The 17,099-nt window shown below is 55.2% G+C and overlaps 8 protein-coding genes across 8 annotated transcripts; 5 read left to right on the top strand and 3 right to left on the bottom strand.

The window, feature by feature from the left end:
- Positions 1-444: 444 nt before the first annotated feature.
- On the top strand, positions 445-2,636 carry CLUP02_00439 (beta-glucosidase 6; the record flags this gene model as incomplete). The annotated part of the gene is made up of 2 exons (XM_049279487.1): positions 445-1,012; positions 1,063-2,636. 2 exons carry the CDS (start codon positions 445-447, stop codon positions 2,634-2,636), a joined length of 2,142 nt encoding a protein of 713 aa, XP_049135444.1.
- A 23-nt stretch (positions 2,637-2,659) lies between these two features.
- On the top strand, positions 2,660-5,024 carry CLUP02_00438 (uncharacterized protein; the record flags this gene model as incomplete). Its single annotated transcript, XM_049279486.1, has 9 exons — positions 2,660-2,711; positions 3,332-3,408; positions 3,460-3,665; positions 3,733-3,861; positions 3,930-3,957; positions 4,060-4,158; positions 4,286-4,473; positions 4,530-4,782; positions 4,866-5,024. The coding sequence occupies 9 exons, from the start codon at positions 2,660-2,662 to the stop codon at positions 5,022-5,024; spliced, it is 1,191 nt and encodes a 396-aa protein (XP_049135443.1).
- A 74-nt stretch (positions 5,025-5,098) lies between these two features.
- Positions 5,099-7,333, top strand: CLUP02_00437 (major facilitator superfamily transporter; the record flags this gene model as incomplete). The annotated part of the gene is made up of 6 exons (XM_049279485.1): positions 5,099-5,445; positions 5,498-6,000; positions 6,063-6,585; positions 6,858-6,894; positions 7,007-7,076; positions 7,170-7,333. 6 exons carry the CDS (start codon positions 5,099-5,101, stop codon positions 7,331-7,333), a joined length of 1,644 nt encoding a protein of 547 aa, XP_049135442.1.
- Positions 7,334-9,400: 2,067 nt separating this feature from the next.
- On the top strand, positions 9,401-9,694 carry CLUP02_00436 (uncharacterized protein; the record flags this gene model as incomplete). The annotated part of the gene is made up of 1 exon (XM_049279484.1): positions 9,401-9,694. One exon carries the CDS (start codon positions 9,401-9,403, stop codon positions 9,692-9,694), a length of 294 nt encoding a protein of 97 aa, XP_049135441.1.
- A 597-nt stretch (positions 9,695-10,291) lies between these two features.
- On the top strand, positions 10,292-12,589 carry CLUP02_00435 (transcription factor; the record flags this gene model as incomplete). Its single annotated transcript, XM_049279483.1, has 3 exons — positions 10,292-10,538; positions 10,709-12,477; positions 12,539-12,589. The coding sequence occupies 3 exons, from the start codon at positions 10,292-10,294 to the stop codon at positions 12,587-12,589; spliced, it is 2,067 nt and encodes a 688-aa protein (XP_049135440.1).
- A 447-nt stretch (positions 12,590-13,036) lies between these two features.
- CLUP02_00434 (riboflavin kinase) lies at positions 13,037-13,857 on the bottom strand (the record flags this gene model as incomplete). The annotated part of the gene is made up of 2 exons (XM_049279482.1): positions 13,037-13,546; positions 13,738-13,857. 2 exons carry the CDS (start codon positions 13,855-13,857, stop codon positions 13,037-13,039), a joined length of 630 nt encoding a protein of 209 aa, XP_049135439.1.
- Positions 13,858-15,169: 1,312 nt separating this feature from the next.
- Positions 15,170-15,889, bottom strand: CLUP02_00433 (uncharacterized protein; the record flags this gene model as incomplete). The annotated part of the gene is made up of 1 exon (XM_049279481.1): positions 15,170-15,889. The coding sequence occupies one exon, from the start codon at positions 15,887-15,889 to the stop codon at positions 15,170-15,172; it is 720 nt and encodes a 239-aa protein (XP_049135438.1).
- An 86-nt stretch (positions 15,890-15,975) lies between these two features.
- CLUP02_00432 (uncharacterized protein) lies at positions 15,976-17,093 on the bottom strand (the record flags this gene model as incomplete). The annotated part of the gene is made up of 6 exons (XM_049279480.1): positions 15,976-16,078; positions 16,144-16,185; positions 16,247-16,284; positions 16,398-16,665; positions 16,774-16,940; positions 17,025-17,093. The coding sequence occupies 6 exons, from the start codon at positions 17,091-17,093 to the stop codon at positions 15,976-15,978; spliced, it is 687 nt and encodes a 228-aa protein (XP_049135437.1).
- Between the last annotated feature and the right edge of the window lie 6 nt (positions 17,094-17,099).

The following is a 17,099-nucleotide window of genomic DNA, read 5'->3' as shown; positions in this document are numbered from 1 at the left end:
GCTCAGACGAGGTAGGCCCTCGTTGCTAACCCGAAGGATGGCGGGTGATGTAAGTCAATCTTCGGCTTGCGACGGCGTTCGCGGGGTCGAAGCGGCTCCTGTCAGCCACAGACCCCTGCAGCCACTTAACGCTCTGATAAGGAGGTACTGGGGACACTGGGGCCACTGGGACCAGAGCTCAAGGTCGATTGTTGCCCTGCCAACAGCCGATGCGCCAAAGCACCTCCAAAAACAAGGCAGGAGCAATTGGAATACGACATCTTGGTACCCTGGCACCAAGCGAAGGCCAACGAGTACTTCGTCGCGACGCAAACGTATTTCCCGCAAACCCGTGCCTTTTCTACCTAACCGCCAGGAATGTCATCCGAGTCGCGAACATTCCAGTGCAACGGCGACTAGGTTACTTTCACCCAACGAGGACGACTTTTTGCGACAAAATAGAAGATGGCGCCCGGTGAATCTTCGAGACCGTCGTCGCATCGACCACGAGACTCATCGGGCAGGAAACACCACAACAAAAAACGACGATCACGCGCAGAAGGATCTAGACGACCGGCCACAGATTCCGGCGAAAGCAGGGACGAGAGAAGGTCACAATCGCTGTCCGTGGATGCGTTAGCAAAGCTGGACCAGGATAACGTCAAGAGGCAAAAGAGAAGGGAAAAGAAAGAAAGAAGTGCGGGTGCTGGGAGACCATCGAGGGACGCCAATGCAGACGCAGACGCAGAGCGGCGGGAGAGACGGAGGGCGCGACGCGAAGCAGCCTACAGAGATGCGCCCACAGAACGACCAAAACGGGTGCGGCGAGAGGTGGATACGGAGGCAGTCTACGAAAAGCCCAGGAGGGAACACAAGAACAAAAAGAAACGGGTGGTCAGTGGCGCGATTATGGAGGAGGGACGGTCAAGAGGCCACTTGAGGGGCGGAGGGTGGAACAGCTCTGACCACAGCTTCGAGAAGGAGTATCTCATGGAGGACCCTCCAAAACCCGTCAAGAAGCGGAAGAAGCTTTGTAGGTTGCTTTGAATCGGGAGCTGGAGACGTTGACTAACTGGCCATCAGGGATATGTCTCAGTGTCTCATTAGTGCTTCTCATCATCATCATTGTAGTGGCCGTGGTGGTCAGCAAGAACAATAACAAGAGCAGCAACACGAAGACGACCCTCGACGACGGAAATAAGGACAGCGTCCCGATGAAGTGGCGCGGCACCTACCTCGATCCGTGGTCATGGGATGACACAACCGATTTCAACGTCACATTCACGGAGCAGATGGTCGGCGACCTGCCCGTCATGGGTCTCTATACCGACTGGGACGACTCGAAACGGGCAAACGACAAGGTGCCGGCGCTCAAAGACGCCTGGGGCTCCTACGGCTCGCGGCCCGCCCGCGGCGTCAACGTCGGCGGCTGGCTAAACCTCGAGCCCTTCATCACCCCTTCCCTCTTCAACTACGACTCCCGCCTCGGCATCATTGACGAGTACACGCTCTGCAAGCACCTCGGCACGAAGCAGACGGCCGAGGTCCTCGAGAAGCATTACTCGACTTTCGTCACCGAGTCCACCTTCAAGGAGATCGCCGACGCCGGCCTTGACCACGTCCGCATCCCCTTCAACTACTGGGCCGTCGAGGTCTACGACGGCGACCCCTACCTCTTCCGCACCTCGTGGCGCTACCTCCTCCGCGGCATCGAGTGGGCGCGCAAGTACGGCCTCCGTGTCAACCTTGACGTCCACGGCCTCCCGGGTAGTCAAAACGGCTGGAACCACTCGGGCCGTCAGGGCGCCATCGGCTGGCTCAATGGCACCGACGGCGCGACCAACGCCCAGCGCAGCCTGGATATGCACGACCGCCTCTCCAAGTTCTTCGCCCAGGACCGCTACAAGAACATCATTGCCTTTTACGGTCTCGCCAACGAGCCGCGCAACGTGGACCTCAACAACGCCGATGTGGTCTCGTGGACCGCGCAGGCCTACAAGCTCGTCAAGGGCAACGGCATCGGCGGCGTCGTGGTGTTCGGCGACGGATTCATGGGCTTGGCCAACTGGCAGGGGAAACTGACGGGCTACAGTGACCTCGCGCTCGACGTACATCAGTACGTCATTTTCAACACCGACCAAATCGTCTACACGCACAAGAAGAAGGTCGAGTACGCCTGCAGCGGGTGGACGGAGCAGACGGAGCAGTCGATGGACACCTCCACGGGCTACGGCCCCACGCTCTTCGCCGAGTGGTCCCAGGCCGACACGGACTGCGCCAAGCACCTGACCAACGTCGGCTGGGGCAACCGGTGGACGGGCACCTACAACACGGGCAACGCGACGACGTCGATCCTCGAGCCGCGGTGCCCGACCCAGGACTCCAAGTGCGACTGCGACACGGCCAACGGCGACGCGGGCGGCTTCAGCAGCGACTACAAGAAGTTCTTGCAAATGTTTGCCGAGGCGCAGATGCACTCGTTCGAAAAGGGGTGGGGGTGGTGGTACTGGACGTGGGACACGGAGAGCGCGCCGCTGTGGAGTTACAAAAAGGGCCTCGCGGCCGGGATCCTGCCGGCCAAGGCGTACGATCGGGACTTTGACTGCTCCGGGACCGTGCCGGACTTTGGGAGCTTGGCGGAGACCTACCGGATGTGAGAGGGAATGAAACGGACGGAAAAATGAGTCAACTTTCGGAAGTTCCGTACCGGAGGTCCGGAGGTGAGGTGCTTTGTGAGTGGGCCTAGTTGTGCGGCTCTGTTGACGACGTGCATTGTGTTGTCCGACGACATGCGTACCGGGGGTTTTATATATGTGTGTTATCTTGCATGTAACGGGCGTTTTGTTTGTTTTTTATTTCTCATCTTTATTGTCTTTCTTGTCATTTGCCCCCTGTTTTCGGGGGTCAAGAGTTCAGCAAACTGCATTTTCAAACCCAACGAAAGCGAGAAATATCAGTATACTAGAAAGAGTAGCGGGCTCATCATGATGATGATCATGTAAGTAAACAGAGGTACGAAGGAAAGGATGGAAAGGGGCCTCATGTATGATAATAACGCTTATGGAGACTGCACATGATTTCACCTCCATCAGAGTAGATAGATAGAGGAAGAAGGAAGAAGGAAATGACGAAAAAATCACGGGTTATCGAGGATTACCTGACCTACCTGCCTCCTTGCACTACCCCAAGTTGTTGGTGAACTTCAGTATTGTAAATCATAGGCATTTAGTAGTGAACGTTTTAGATTACCAATCCTCATCGTAACTCCGTGGGATACTCAGCTTAAAGGATCTCCACACCTCAAATCACAAATCAAAACACGTGGATTCCCTTACTCTCAATCCCATCTGAGCTAAGCCACCCCCAAAGGCCCCGATCGGCGAGCCGGCGCCGCGGGGAGAAAAGGCCCAAATATTGGAGTGTCTGTCTGTGTGTGGCAAGCTGTCAGAAAAATTGGCAATGCGCACAGACACTGGGCAGGAGACCAAGATAACGGTCTCGCCCGGCGCCGGGAAAAGCTGCCGACAATTCAATGTGACTGACAACCCTCTCGCGGCTTCGGCCCTCTACAAAAGAAGCGAAAGTGACAATCCAGTGTTTTTTTGCTGGGCCTGCAACATGCGAAAGCGGGGATCGATCGCCTCAAGAGCCCACATGCTGGGCAGTCTAAACTCTGAACCCATCTAGTCAGATCTCAAGATGGACAGAGTCGGAAGCTAGCCAAAGTATGATAGATGGGAGAGGACCACCAAGCTTATCGCGAATTCGCACGTCCTCTGCGAGCCTGTGGTCGGTGAACCATTCCATCGGGCCGCGTCTAACAGCCGTGGAGTGGAATTCCGCCAAGACGGGCTGGGTTTCTACTCAGCACCACATCTCGACGTATGTTGCTCGAACAGTCGACAGATCAAGGTTACAGGGCCAATTTTAGCACCTGTGACTCGTTGCAGGAGTGACAAGAGGTGGCAGGCGCCTCCTGTCTCAAATGATCCCAGGTTCCAGACGCCGAGGATCCCCCCGTCTCTTCCCGCCGCCGCCAGCTGAATGAGAAACCGCGACTTGTGAAATGTCTGGAATGAGCCAAAAAAGGTCGTGGTGAATCTCGGCTCTTCCGACGTCATATCCATGACGGTTTATTTCCGAGAGAACCCCGTCCCTTCTGTCACCCTTTCGGCCAAGGTAAGTGCAGCCAAAAGATAATAACAATACTAATAAAATGTTAGCAATCGAAAACTCGCGCGAACTAACGCCGAATAGCTCGAGACCCCTTCTCATTGGACCCTTCCATCCGCTCTCGCAAGAATAGGCTGTTGGCTCCGATGCAGAACTGGAAGATCCCCAAGGCGATGTAGGGTCCAACGCAGCGTCATCCATCCCACAGTTTTGTCACCCATCCAGGGGGCTCTATGACACACCTGCATGCCCCTCTCCATCTCCTCTCCTCTCCTCTCTTATTCCCTTTCGCCGCGATGACGAGATCCACCCTAGTCCGCGGTGGGCTTCCTCTCGAAAGAGCGAACCGCGTTCTGGGCTGAATAATCGTCGAGAAGTGCATGGGAAAAATTGCCAAACGGGTCGCGCCGTCTAGCCATCCGGTCGTCTTTGACTAATGCGTGTGAATGGATGCGGTGCCGATGGCGCGAGGTCCCCACTATCCCATCCACTTCGAGGTCCTCGCGCCTTTCTTTACCTTGTTATCGGGAAAACTGCAAAATCCATGAAAAAAAGGTCCTCTTCCATGAACAGACTCGTCCCTTTCACTGTTTCTTCTTCTGCGTCTTTGAAACAATCGGAAGAGTTGCAGTGAGAGAGGAGCCGTTTCTCCCACTTCCAAATAAAAACCACTGCCCTGCACATACCTCCGTTCGCAGTAACGCCCAGCCCAGCAACAGACTGATCTGATCCTGTCACGATCCACACGACCGCTGGAACTCGGAACCAGGCCCATAATAACCACGCGGGATATCCGTACAAATATCCGACATCCGCAATCGGCCGACTACTGCGCCCTTGATATCAAGTCGTTATCAAGCGGCCCTGAGTAAGACCTAAGTTGGAGAAAAAAAAAATTGTCGAGGATCGTTGTTGCGTTTCTCCCTTGCGGCGTTTGACGATAATCATGACGAACGAAGTCGAAAAAGACACTGAAAAGGCCGAGAGCCATTCATCAAATCAGGACGATGACAGCGCCACAGTCCACGAGGACTCGGGCTTCGAGCCCATCCGCACGGGCGCCGCCGGTACACGGTCACTCCGTCAGTCAAGATCATTGACCCGGACGCGGTCACAAAACGGCTACAGCTGTGACGACTACCAAGAGGACGACAGCTCGCCAAGAGAACCGGAAAAGGACCAGTATGAAGTGACTTTCGAGGGCGGCGACAGCGATCCCATGAGTCCACGTAGTTTGGGCAAGGCGAGAAAGTGGCTCATTGTATCCATTGTATCGTGCGCGAGTTTTTGCGTGTAAGTGAAGTCAACAATCGACTCTGTAATGAGATGTTGACGTGCAAGACAGTACCGCTGCGAGCTCCATCTACACCTCGACGTATGCCCAGATGGATGCAGAATTCGGCAACTCCCGACTGGTGAGCACTATTGGCCTGTCAGTCTTTGTTCTCGGCATCAGCTTGGGCCCCATGTTCCTGAGCCCTCTCAGCGAGTTTTACGGACGCCGGCCCATCTATCTCGTCTCTTGGTCCATGTATGTCATCTGGATCATCCCGTCAGCAGTCGCCAAGAATATTGCAACTATGATCGTTGCCCGATTTTTCGACGGTTTGTCTGGCAGCGCCTTCCTCGCCGTATCCGGTGGCACAGTGAGTGACTTGTTTGCTCGTCATGAGCTCCAAGCCCCTATGCTCATGTACTCACTTGCTCCCTTCATCGGCCCATGCATCGGCCCGTTGATTGGTGGCTTCGTCAACTACAACGCACACTGGAGATGGACGTACTATGTCATGATCATCTGGGCTTTTGCGCTTTTGGTCGCCATTGTCGTACTCGTTCCTGAGACTTATCGTGAGTGTCCATGGAGGGTGCGCCCTCAGACTAGCTTGTCGGAGCTGACTTTTTGCTCCCAGATCCGATCGTCCTGCGGACCAAGGCACGCAAGATCCAAAAAGAGACAGGTGACGAGCGGTGGAAGGCCCCTGTTGAGAACATGACCAAGTCCGTCATCAAGACAATTGGCATCTCCTTGATGCGTCCCTTCCAGCTCATTGCCTTTGAACCCATGGTCCTCAGCCTCGACATCTTCTCGGCCATTCTCTTGGGTATTCTGTACCTTTTCTTCGGTGCATTCCCCCTCGTCTTCACAACGATCCATGGCTTCAACCTGTGGCAAGTCGGTCTCACCTTCCTAGGTATCCTCGTGGGCATGTTCCTTGCCGCCGCGACGGACCCCTTGTGGCACCGTATCCGTAGTCGACTCATGGCCGACTTGGAAAAGGAGACGGGCGTCGAGGGTGCCAGCGAGCCAGAGTTCCGCCTTCCACCAGTCATCCTGGGAGCCTTCCTCTGTCCCATTGGCATCTTCTGGTTTGGTTGGAGTCTTCATGTGCACTGGATCATGCCCATCATTGGATCCGCCATTTTTGGAGCTGGGTAAGTTCACATTTCCCTTCGCACAGCATCGCACCCATCATCCAAAGTTGGAAAAAGGCCCGTGGTTCCGCAACATGCGCATCTTGCTGCCGTGACAAGACAACCCCGTGATTGCTTTGAGCAGGCCATCTGCAGGCTTCTGCAGGTTCATGCGCTGGCGTGTGCTTTCGGCCGTTAGGCATGCTTTGTCAGGCTTCTACGGAGCGTGGGGTGGTGTTGTTTTCCCATCTTGTATGCAGGAGTATGCAACTGACCGTCTTGATGTGCCGCAGAACTCTCCTCGTCTTCACTGGGATCTTTACGTTTCTTGTAAGTGGAATATGTCCCGCCAGCTCCCCGCTTGTGGCGTTCCAGGGGTTTGGAATCAGTCTCAGGCCCGGAGGTTACACGACAGGAATTGTGCTAAAGTTGGGGCTCACAGGTCGATGCTTATCCTTTATACGCCGCCTCGGCCCTCGCAAGTAATGCGTTTGTGCGATGCATGTTCGCTGGTGAGTTGCCCCGTGGCACCAACGCTCTCAACCACTCAGTTGGGAGGCGTTGTGTTTCGTTCGCGGTGCTGACTTGGACTTCCCTTTCAACAGCCGCATTCCCGTTGTTTGGAACGAAAATGTACAACAAGCTTGGATACTCTTGGGCTTCGTCACTGCTCGCCTTCTTGACGGTGGCCATGCTCCCGTTTCCGTACATCTTCTTCAAGTATGGCAAGAAGATCAGAAGTCGTAGTCGGTTCGCCACGCGGGCGTGAGACAAGGCAGCAGAGGGCAGAAGTCCACAACGGACAAAAAGAAAGTTGACGAAGGTGACAATGCAACGAGAGATTCAGCGAAGGCCGGTGAAGGATCAGGCGTGGACGGCACCGCACAGACTTTCCGCATCGGTGTGGAGGACCAGCAAAGAGGCTGCCGGGCTGTGAATGGTTGACAGTGACCGCATGTCGCCTCGCTGCCGGTGTTGTTGGTCGTGGGTGCGCATCTTGCCATGATGAGCGCGTTCCTGACCCAGGCAGTCGAGCTGGGCTGCCACTCTGCATTATTGGACGACTAGTGAGCGGGAGTCGGCGCGCAGCAGATGCGGCTGTTGATCGCGTCGATCGTCATGAGGTGGACGGCAGTAACCGTCTGCAAGTGCCCAAGGTGTCGGGCTGTCATTGATGGAAAGGTCATCAGGCAGCCATAGCGAGAAAGTTGGATGGTAACGCGGCATACGGAGGCTGGCCGAGTGGCTGCCAATGACGGGCGAGAAGCCTTGCTTGATTTTGTGCTCACATGCAATGAGATACCCCGAGCGGTTGATGGGCTGCAGATGGATAGACAGACCGATGCTCGGCACGTCGGCTAGAACCAACATTAGTTAATGCGATGATACCACCCTCATCCTCAGCGAGCCGTGGCACGTATAGCACTGTCACGACTGTCCAGGGAGGTGTGAAGCTGGGTGTAAGTCGTCACTCGGCCCTCGGCTTGGCTTGTCTTGGGACCAGGAAAAATGCGAACTGCGGATGTTGGATGTGGAGATCGTATTGGATCTCACATGCAGCAATGGGAACAATGAGAATGCCAGATGTCCAATAAAGTGGCTTGCAGTTGCGTCGCTAACGTAATGCCGTGCGACTGAACCTGGCCATATTGGAATCGTTGAGACCAAGGCGCAGCAGATGACAAACGGATGGTCATTGTTTCCTGGGTTCGAATTCAGGTCTTGTCGTGGATGATGTAAGTTGACATGATGGAATTCAAATCGTGGGTGAGGTGAGCAGAATATGGCTTGGCCAACCTGGTCCGGATCCAGCTGCGGGGATGCAAAGTTGCGAGTTTGTGTCTTGAGGAGCCTTTGCTCGGATTGCATCTGGCGCAAGTGGTATGGCAAGGCAAGTAAGTGCACAGGTGCATAATATGTAAGGCAAGGTATTCTGCAGGAGCAGGCGGCAGGCATGTGTCCGACTTTTCAACTACCCCCTTCCTTCCTTGAGGTATCCGTAGTACCTACCTACCTTACCTTATGTACGGTATTAAGTCCAAGAAAGTACAGACGAAGATTGGTTGTTTCCGTTTCTGTTCGGAACTACCGTACTGCCTTCCACAGTCCACAACGGTTACTGCAAGGCCGACTGTCCGTCACCTTAGTTTGGATGGATGCGACGGGAAGGAGAGAAAGTCACCCCAAAAGTGTCTCCGACCCTGCCTATGGTGCCACGGGCGCCAACTACCTACACCAACGGGAGACTCGAGGACCTGGATGACTGTGCAGCCGTAACAGCGTTCCGTCGTGGGAAGGACAGACTTGTGCATTGTATTATATACATCTTCAACATCCCACTTTGTGTGGTGCTTCTTGTAGCAGGAACTCATAAGGCACGAAAAGTGGATTTCTCGGCCGGTGCACCCACATTCCCCCTCGGCCCAACGAATGACGAGTGTGACATTTTCTCCAAGAAAACCCCGCAGCTCAGCACGCAAATCTTTGACCAACAGCAGCGAGGCTGGGGCATCCGTTTTCTCTTTGGGCCTGTTAACTGCTGTATTTCACTTACCACCTTACGGATACTGCCCGTAACTTTGGTACCTTGTCTATCCCGTCCCTCTCGTTTTCTTTACCGACCGCCGCCAGCTCTGACGACAAACCTCTCGCGTGCTCCTCTTCCACCCGACCGAGGATAAACATCACGACTCCAAAATCTGCCCCGACCTCCCGACGACGCCGCTTTCCCCTCAATTGCGCCGCTGCGCTTGCGATCGAGAACCTGCGAATGCGATCCGCCCTACCAGTGCTACTTATTGCAAAGTAGCCCACCAAACTCCCGTACCGCGTGTCAATGCTTGCATCAGACAAGCACAGGGACTACGGCTTCCTGCATATACCATTTACTCCCTCGACCTCTAAAAACCTCCCTCACTTCACCCCGGCCCAGCGCCGTCAGCCGGCTATCCGCCCAGCGACTCTGTCTACCACCTTGTCCCCGCGACCTCATGTGGTCCGCGACGCGAACACCGGTCTCGAGACGACTGCGCCAACCATCGAGTCCAAGGGACCTAGTCCTGTCGTGACGAGCACGTCGCACAAGAAACGCCTCTTTCCTCTCCACCAACTCACTATTGGAGACTCCTGACTGCTGAGGATACGAGCTGTGGGAGACCCAAGGCTCGCCGCCTCCGTTCTTTCTGCCCTGCTCTGCTTGTAAGCCGCCTGCCCCCCCTGCGGCGCAAAGAGAACCAAAAGAGAGAGGGAGAAAACAAGGCTCTACCCGACCTATATCGCGGGAGCGCACAGCGCCTATTTCTGGCCCTATTCTCCCATACTACGTCGTCGCGGGAAACCATTGTCCGGCTCGACTCCTATTCGCAGACTCGAACTGCCACTACGCACACGGGTCTTGGAGATAGTTAGTCACGCAGTGGTGGTGTACTTTGAGCTGTGTGTGGCAGCAGCAGCCCAGCTAGAAAGAACCCCGGCCTGTGTCACTCTACACCAACACAGGAGGGATTTTCTGCTTTCTTTCCTATTATACGACGCCTATCCAGCGCGACGCCGGGCCCGCCCACATACGTTTGAAAGTGAGCCGTGTGGTTTCGCAAACGGACCATCAGCGACATTCGTGGACCGGGGCTTGCAGTGCCGTGCCGTGCCGTCACTGCGCCAGCTCCCGCGCACGCCGTTATCACATTTCTGCCCAAGGGGAGGCTTGTATATATAAATCCACGACACCATGCCTGACGGCCAGGACGACACAGGGCCAGAGGTCTCGGATGCCATGTCAGATAATGACCACGACTACGACGACGACACCCCCGTAAGAGACGACGACGACGAAAAGATGGCTGAATCTCACGACAGTGGCGCCGATACCAACGGCGAGGTCAAGAAGAAGTACGATCCCAAGGATCCGTCACGACCAAGGAGGAAGAAGGCTCGCCGGGCGTGCTTCGCCTGCCAACGAGCCCATTTGACTTGCGGTAAGCTTTGCCCGATTCCTCAGGGTCCGGCTCGCGATAGTCTCTGGTCAAGTGAACACCCGTGAAGTCATGTAATGCTTTGACAAAAACCCCGTGGTAACCGGGGTTTAGCTGCCTACTCCACTCACATGGCCGTCTGCGATGCAACCTTGCTGATGGGATGGCTACAGGAGATGAACGACCTTGTCAGCGATGCATCAAGCGTGGACTCGCAGAGGCTTGCCAAGACGGCGTCCGTAAGAAAGCAAAGTATCTGCATGATGCTCCGCCCGAAGCTCTACGGCCCGTACTAGGTCCGAACTACAACCCGAACGCGGCGCCCGCCCGCCCTAACGGCCAACGGCATCACAGCGGGGCCTCGGATACGGCCTCGACAGCAGGCAGCACGTATTTTGGTCAGAGCTCAACCGCATCATTCCCCGTGTACTCGGGCCAGCAAACGCCTGTCGGCATCCCCGATGGCCTGCCGTATCAGGCGCAACCATCGCCGATATCACCGTCTTTTCCGCAGCCGAGCAACACTGCTCGATCCATTGGCGGCATGATCTCGCCGCAGGTCGCCAACGACCCCTTTAATACGTTATTCGATCCAAGCAACCCAGCAATCTTCAACTTTGATCTGGAAGGGCTCAACTTTGGCAGCCAGTACGGCGCCATGGAGTTCGGCATGCTAGGGCACATGTCATCAGGCGCAGCGGAGACCCCTCCGCGTGACGGCTCCCTGTCAGGACCAAGTGGTGAAGTCAACTTTGGATCCACAGACGTCTTTGGCAACAATGGCAATAACCAGTTTGGCCAAGTATACGATAGCGGTATGATCAACGATTTCATGGGTGTAGACCAGTCTTCCAACGGCATGTACCAACAAGGCAATCTGCAACATGGCCTTCCACATGCCTACGCCATTGCTGCTGGCCCAACAAGCCTACATAGTCCAAGCACAGACAACACCGCCAGCCCGCAACCTACTAACTTTACCTTTGAAGGATCTCCAAGTGGGAACTTTGGCGCTGTTGGAAACTCCCAGACCATAACCGCCCCGACGCGGCCCAAAGCAAAGACCGGCGCCCCTCAAAAGAGCGGCCCTCACACGCTGCTCGGCAAGAGGCAGCGCGACCCTTCGTCCATTTACGAGACCGTAAAAGAGCCGTATCCGTACCTCGCCGGCTTCCACGCTCTCATCGACTACCTGCCGAAACGCTTCTCGGCCAATATGACGCTGCGCATCGCAAAGGCGCTCGCCAGCATTCGCCCGTCATTTATAGCCTGCACCAAGACCCTCAGTCGCCAGGATCTCATCTTCATGGAGAAGTGTTTTCAACGCACTCTATTCGAGTACGAAGAGTTCATGCACCACACCTCGGCGCCCACTATTGTCCTCCGCCGTACTGGCGAGATTGCCGCCGTCAACAAGGAGTTCATCGCTTTAACAGGCTGGACCAAGGATGTTCTCCTCGGGAACGACCCCAACTTGAACGTCAACACCGGCGGTACCGGGTCGACGACCAACAGTGGCCGCAATACTGGCCGTGCGGGCTTCTCAACGCCAAAGGCACCCGCCGCAACGCTTGCCGACCAGATCAAGAATGAGAGCGGACCACGGAAACAGCCCGTCTTCATTGCCGAGATCCTCGACGATGACAGTGTGGTTGAGTTTTACGACGACTTTTCGCATCTTGCTTTTGGCGACAGCCGAGGCAGCGTCAACCGCACATGTCGGATCCTCAAGTACCGCACGAAAGAGCAGACGGAAAGCGCGGCGTCGTCGGACATGACGCCGCAGCAGGACCCGCGCAAGAGCATACTCAGCAACCGCGTTACCCGAATCGATGGCGAGCACGGCATCTCAAAAATTGAGAAGGACGGCAAAGTGGACTGCCGGTATTGCTGGATGATTAAACGAGACGTATTCGATATCCCCATGTTGATTGTTATGAACGTGAGTATCTCTGCTCTTGGGAGTGTGGTTGTCGAAGAAGACATGGACTGACAGATTGCAGTTTCTTCCATGCTATTCCCAGAATAAGGAGACTCATGGACTGGCTGTGTGAGGTGAGGTACTAAAAAAAAGGGGCGATCAGAGCACACAAGAGGGAGGGGAGAGGCATTGGAGGCGTTTTTCACTTTGATTCAAAGGTCCAGTGTGTTCTCTCGTCATTTGTTTGACATTACCATTTCTCGTTACAGGGAGAGGCCGGGAAAGGCGCATCTTTGCGGAAAGGATTGATCGATGGTCATATAACTCATTCTTTCCTTCACGATACTTCACTTCAGCCAACAACCCCTCGGGGAAGAGAGGGGAAATACCCAAGGACCCTATATGTTTTGGACAGACAGAACCTTTTCTCGAATGAATGCAATCTTCTATATTTCTAACGCTTCGTTTGTTTGTTGTTTGTGTACCTTTTGTGAAGAGACTTCATAATCATGAGAGGTGGAATGAGACAAGGATGTGACGTGATCACGAGAGATTTCGGCTTCTCGTTTTTTGGCAGAGCCTAAGCCTTGGGCAGCTCCTCAACCAGCCACTTGGCATCGAGCGTCCCGTCCACGGTGCCCTTGGGCCGCAGCGCCTTGGGCGGGTGCCACGCGTCCCTGGCGAGCGAGGTCCTGGCCACCTCGCAGTCGGTGTTGATGTCCGCGACCAGCGCCTCGAGGCTCTTGTAGTCGAGCTCGTCGCGGACGAAGCCCAGGATCAGCAGGCGCATGTGGGCGTCGTAGAAGTCGGCGGAGAACTTGTGCAGGACGTGGACCTCGGCGGAGCGGACCGTGTTCTTGTAAAAGGGGTTGTAGCCGATGGACATGACCATGGGGTAGAGCTGGAAGTCGACGTGCGGCTGCGCGGGGCCGGCGCCGGCGGTGGAGGACGTGCCGGGGGCGGCGACGCGGTCCGGGTGCGAGGCGGGCAGGGAGAGGGAGGCCCAGCCGAAGTAGACGCCCGATTTTATGGTGTCGATCCAGGGGGTGAGGGAGGCGTCTACGGGGAGGTTCGCGGTTGGGATGCCGAGCTGTGGTGGGGTTGGTAAGTATTGGGGTGGAGGTTTGGTGAGATGTTGCGCTCGGGGAGGATGATGGGTAGATGAAGAAGTATGGGGGTGTGAGTTTGGGGCGTTTTGTGTAAAGATCGTGAGAATGAGCAGAGCAAGAGGTGAAATCGTCGGTGAAGTGGTTGCCTTGGAAAAAGCCGTGACCGACTTACCTCCTTGGACCCCCGACCGAAGCCAGAGATAACCTTGCCTTCCATCTTGTACGGGTAAGGAGCCTCCGGGCCCGACTCGGGGCCGACGATGAGGGGACGAGTTGTCTCTGTTGCCACCATCTTTGCTGTTTTTGGTTTCTCCTGGCTTCTCTCTTGACTATTTTTTGTGCACACTGCCCTCTGTGTTGAGAGGTGGTTGAAATATGCGGTTGTCGCGATGCTGATTAATCCAACACCGAGGTGAGTGAGTGAGATTCTCAACAGTGTGCCTGGTGGAGCTTGGTATCTGGTAAATGTGTTAATTCAGGGGAATCAGACGCAGCGAGGTAGCATAGCTTACATTGAAAAGAAGTTTGCGGCTGTAAGAAAAGATCCCAAGATTTTTTTTTTCCCAGTGTGAGAGTGAGAAACGTCAGACAGATTGCGACATTGGGTGAGAAGAGAGCCGCTTCGATGATGAGATGAAGGTGGTGGTGGGGCTGCGGGATGAAATGGAGGGGTCGTCGTTCCGGTGTGACTGATTGGAGCCGGAAGGTCCAATGCGGGCGATTCGGGCGGCTTCGATAAGGCTCTCGAGGGAGAGTGGGTGCAGGTGCAAGTGCAAGGTGCACCTGCCCTTGTGCGTTATCGATTTTGCGATCGGGAGGGGCACGACGTTGCGCCGACCAACCTCAGTGGGGCCTCCCTCTCTCGCCTTTTGGAGGGGGAAAGACAAGCCGGCAGGCAGGCCGGGGGGCTGCCGTATGACAATGCAGTCATCTTCTTTGCTTATTCTCTGGTCCGATGATTTCCACAGATTCAATTGATTCGTCCCGTGTAAGTGTAAGACGTGAGCAGGTTGATCATAGGAAGCACAAATGACTACATTTCCCAAGAAGTAGATCCATTATATAAATAAGTAGATGAATACTTGACATTCTGTTGCCTGGACGTAAACTTTCTTCGTTTATCTAAAGACAATTGGGTGGTATTTCTCTTACACGAGGGGATATCAACAAATTCCAGCAAAACCAATCAAATCCGACAATATCAACAAGGGGAAAAGGAAAAAAAAAAGGTATCACGATGTTGCTGATGGCCTCGTCTCTCAACGTTCCCACTGACAACGGATAAAGACAAGATTCGTGATTCCACACGAAACAAGCTTTTCTCCACCCGAACCGTTTGTCACCCATCATCCGCGATACCCGTGACCTGTGTCTCTTGCGTCGCCATAACCACGATTAAAGATGCCATTGGGCCACAAGCAGAGTGTAGCCCCAGGCCGGAACGCCGTAATACCACCGAAACATCCCGCGAGAGGAGACAGATGGCGTGAGACCAGGAGAGGAAAAGAATAATTCCGACGAGGGGCGTACCTGTCCTCCTGAGAAGGTTTGACCTTGGCTCTTTGGGTGTCACCGACAAACACCCGTCTGAACCTCCCCGAGACCTAAGACCGGGGCCAGGCGCCGTGCTTCCACTCGGTCCGCCCAAGCCTCACAATCTCGGGCGCCTCAATGACCCACAGACCGGCAGGCGCCTTGCCCTGCTCGACGAGGACGGCAGCGTGCACAGCAGCGCGGGCAATCACCTCGGCCTCCTGGCCAAACGTATCCTGCGCTCCCCGGTGCAGCATACCCAGCCCGCGAACGACGGACTGGAAAACGCCCTCGCCGGCGCGGCTCTCTTCGCGCGCGCCCAAGATCAGACCAGGCTTGAGGATGATGCCGTGGTCGAACCCGGCCTCCTTGATGGCGTCCTCGACGCCGTTCTTCATCTTGCTGTAGGGCGCCTGAGCGCTCAGCGCGCCGCGGGTGCCGCCGCTCGAGATGAAGATGAAGGCCTTGGAGCCGGCTGCCTTGGCGGCTTTGACGAGCTCGACGTTGAGGTCGTGGTCGATCTTCCACTGGTCGGCGATGCTGCCGGCCGCGGCGCGGGTGGTGCCGAGGGCGGAGAAGACGACGGTGGGGGTGGGCTGCAGGGCGGCGAGCTTCGGGGGCCAGGCCGATGTGTCCTGCTCGATGACGGGCTTGAGGGTCAGGCCGCCGGCTTTGGGGGGGCGGCGGGAGATTGTGTTGACGGCGGCGAAGGCTTCCGAGGTGATGAGGTTTCCGAGGATGTGGGAACCCACGAGGCCGGTGGAGCCGATGACTGCGGCGTTGTGCGCCATTGTGTTGTGTTTGGGGTTGTTGTTTTGTTAGAATTTGGATCAGATCGGAGTAAGACTGTTTTTTGCTGTAGCTTTTCCCTTTGTCGCTATGGAACAGAGAGAAGAAGAAAAGGTGAGATGATTGATACGACGAAGATGTCGGGTCCGACGGGTTGGGTGTCTGGCGCAGTGGTAAACGGGTATGGTTGTCTGTGATGCTGCAGCGGTTGGCGCTTCTTTCCTGTCTGTGGGAAAAAGAAGAAGAAGAAGAGAACAAGTTGGGAGAGAGAGAGGCGCGAGAGCAGAGTGCAGGACGTCTGGGGGATAGGTTGATGCGGGTTTTATGAGAGCTTGGCTGGCGCTGGAGCTTTTTCGAACCCTAATGAAGTTTGCTTGATCTTTACAATGTCTGTGTACTTGGTGAGACAAGGCCGTGAGAAGGGGGGGCGTGGTGATTTAAAGACGAGGCTATATGAGGGGAGTGCAAGACTGAGCACAGAGGGATGGATGAAGCGTAAGGCTATTGTACCTTTTGATGGTAAGTCTTAGGCAAAGAGACGGAAAGATCGAGGGTAGAGGCGTGTGCTGGTTGACGAGCCGGAGCGGAAGAGGCAGGCTGTCGAGCAATGTTCCTTGGATATGACGACAAGTTGGCACCTGCGTCTACGACTGGAGACCGTTGACAACTAGGATGGTACTTGATGGGGAGGGGGTGTTTGCGAACTACAGCAGGGAGGGGAGAGAACCCCCAAAAGAAAGAGACGATTGCGAAAAGTTGGAATGGTTTGTCTTTCAAACTCGGACAGGGGAGGCCGGAGCGGCTTTCTACTTATCTCTAGAGCGTATAGTTGCTCCCTCTGCGGAAAGTGCAAGTATAGAGGTTATTGCAGATGTCTTTGGATTACAAAGAAGGCTCCACTCTCTTAACGCCGTCACGGTAAAAGAAGTAGAAGTAGGTACAAGGTAGCGTCGATGTGGAATGACGCCGGGGAGACCGCCTCGGGATCATGACAACGGCTTCTCCACGCTCGGGGTTCCACATCAGGTTCGCAGAGTCTCGAGCTTTTCGTCTCTGATTTTGAGAAAGGGAGGGGGGTTCACGGTTCACCTTGAAGTCCGTATTGACCTTACTTGGCGGTTACTCATCTACACCTACACCGTGGAGCACAATCTCGCATTCAGGCAAAACGGCCTTTGCATGAACTTGAAGAATGCCAAAGCACATTTCACA

Source organism: Colletotrichum lupini, chromosome 1, assembly GCF_023278565.1.
Source record: "Colletotrichum lupini chromosome 1, complete sequence".
Lineage (NCBI taxonomy): Eukaryota > Fungi > Ascomycota > Sordariomycetes > Glomerellales > Glomerellaceae > Colletotrichum > Colletotrichum lupini.
This window is presented reverse-complemented; position numbering and strand designations above follow the sequence as displayed.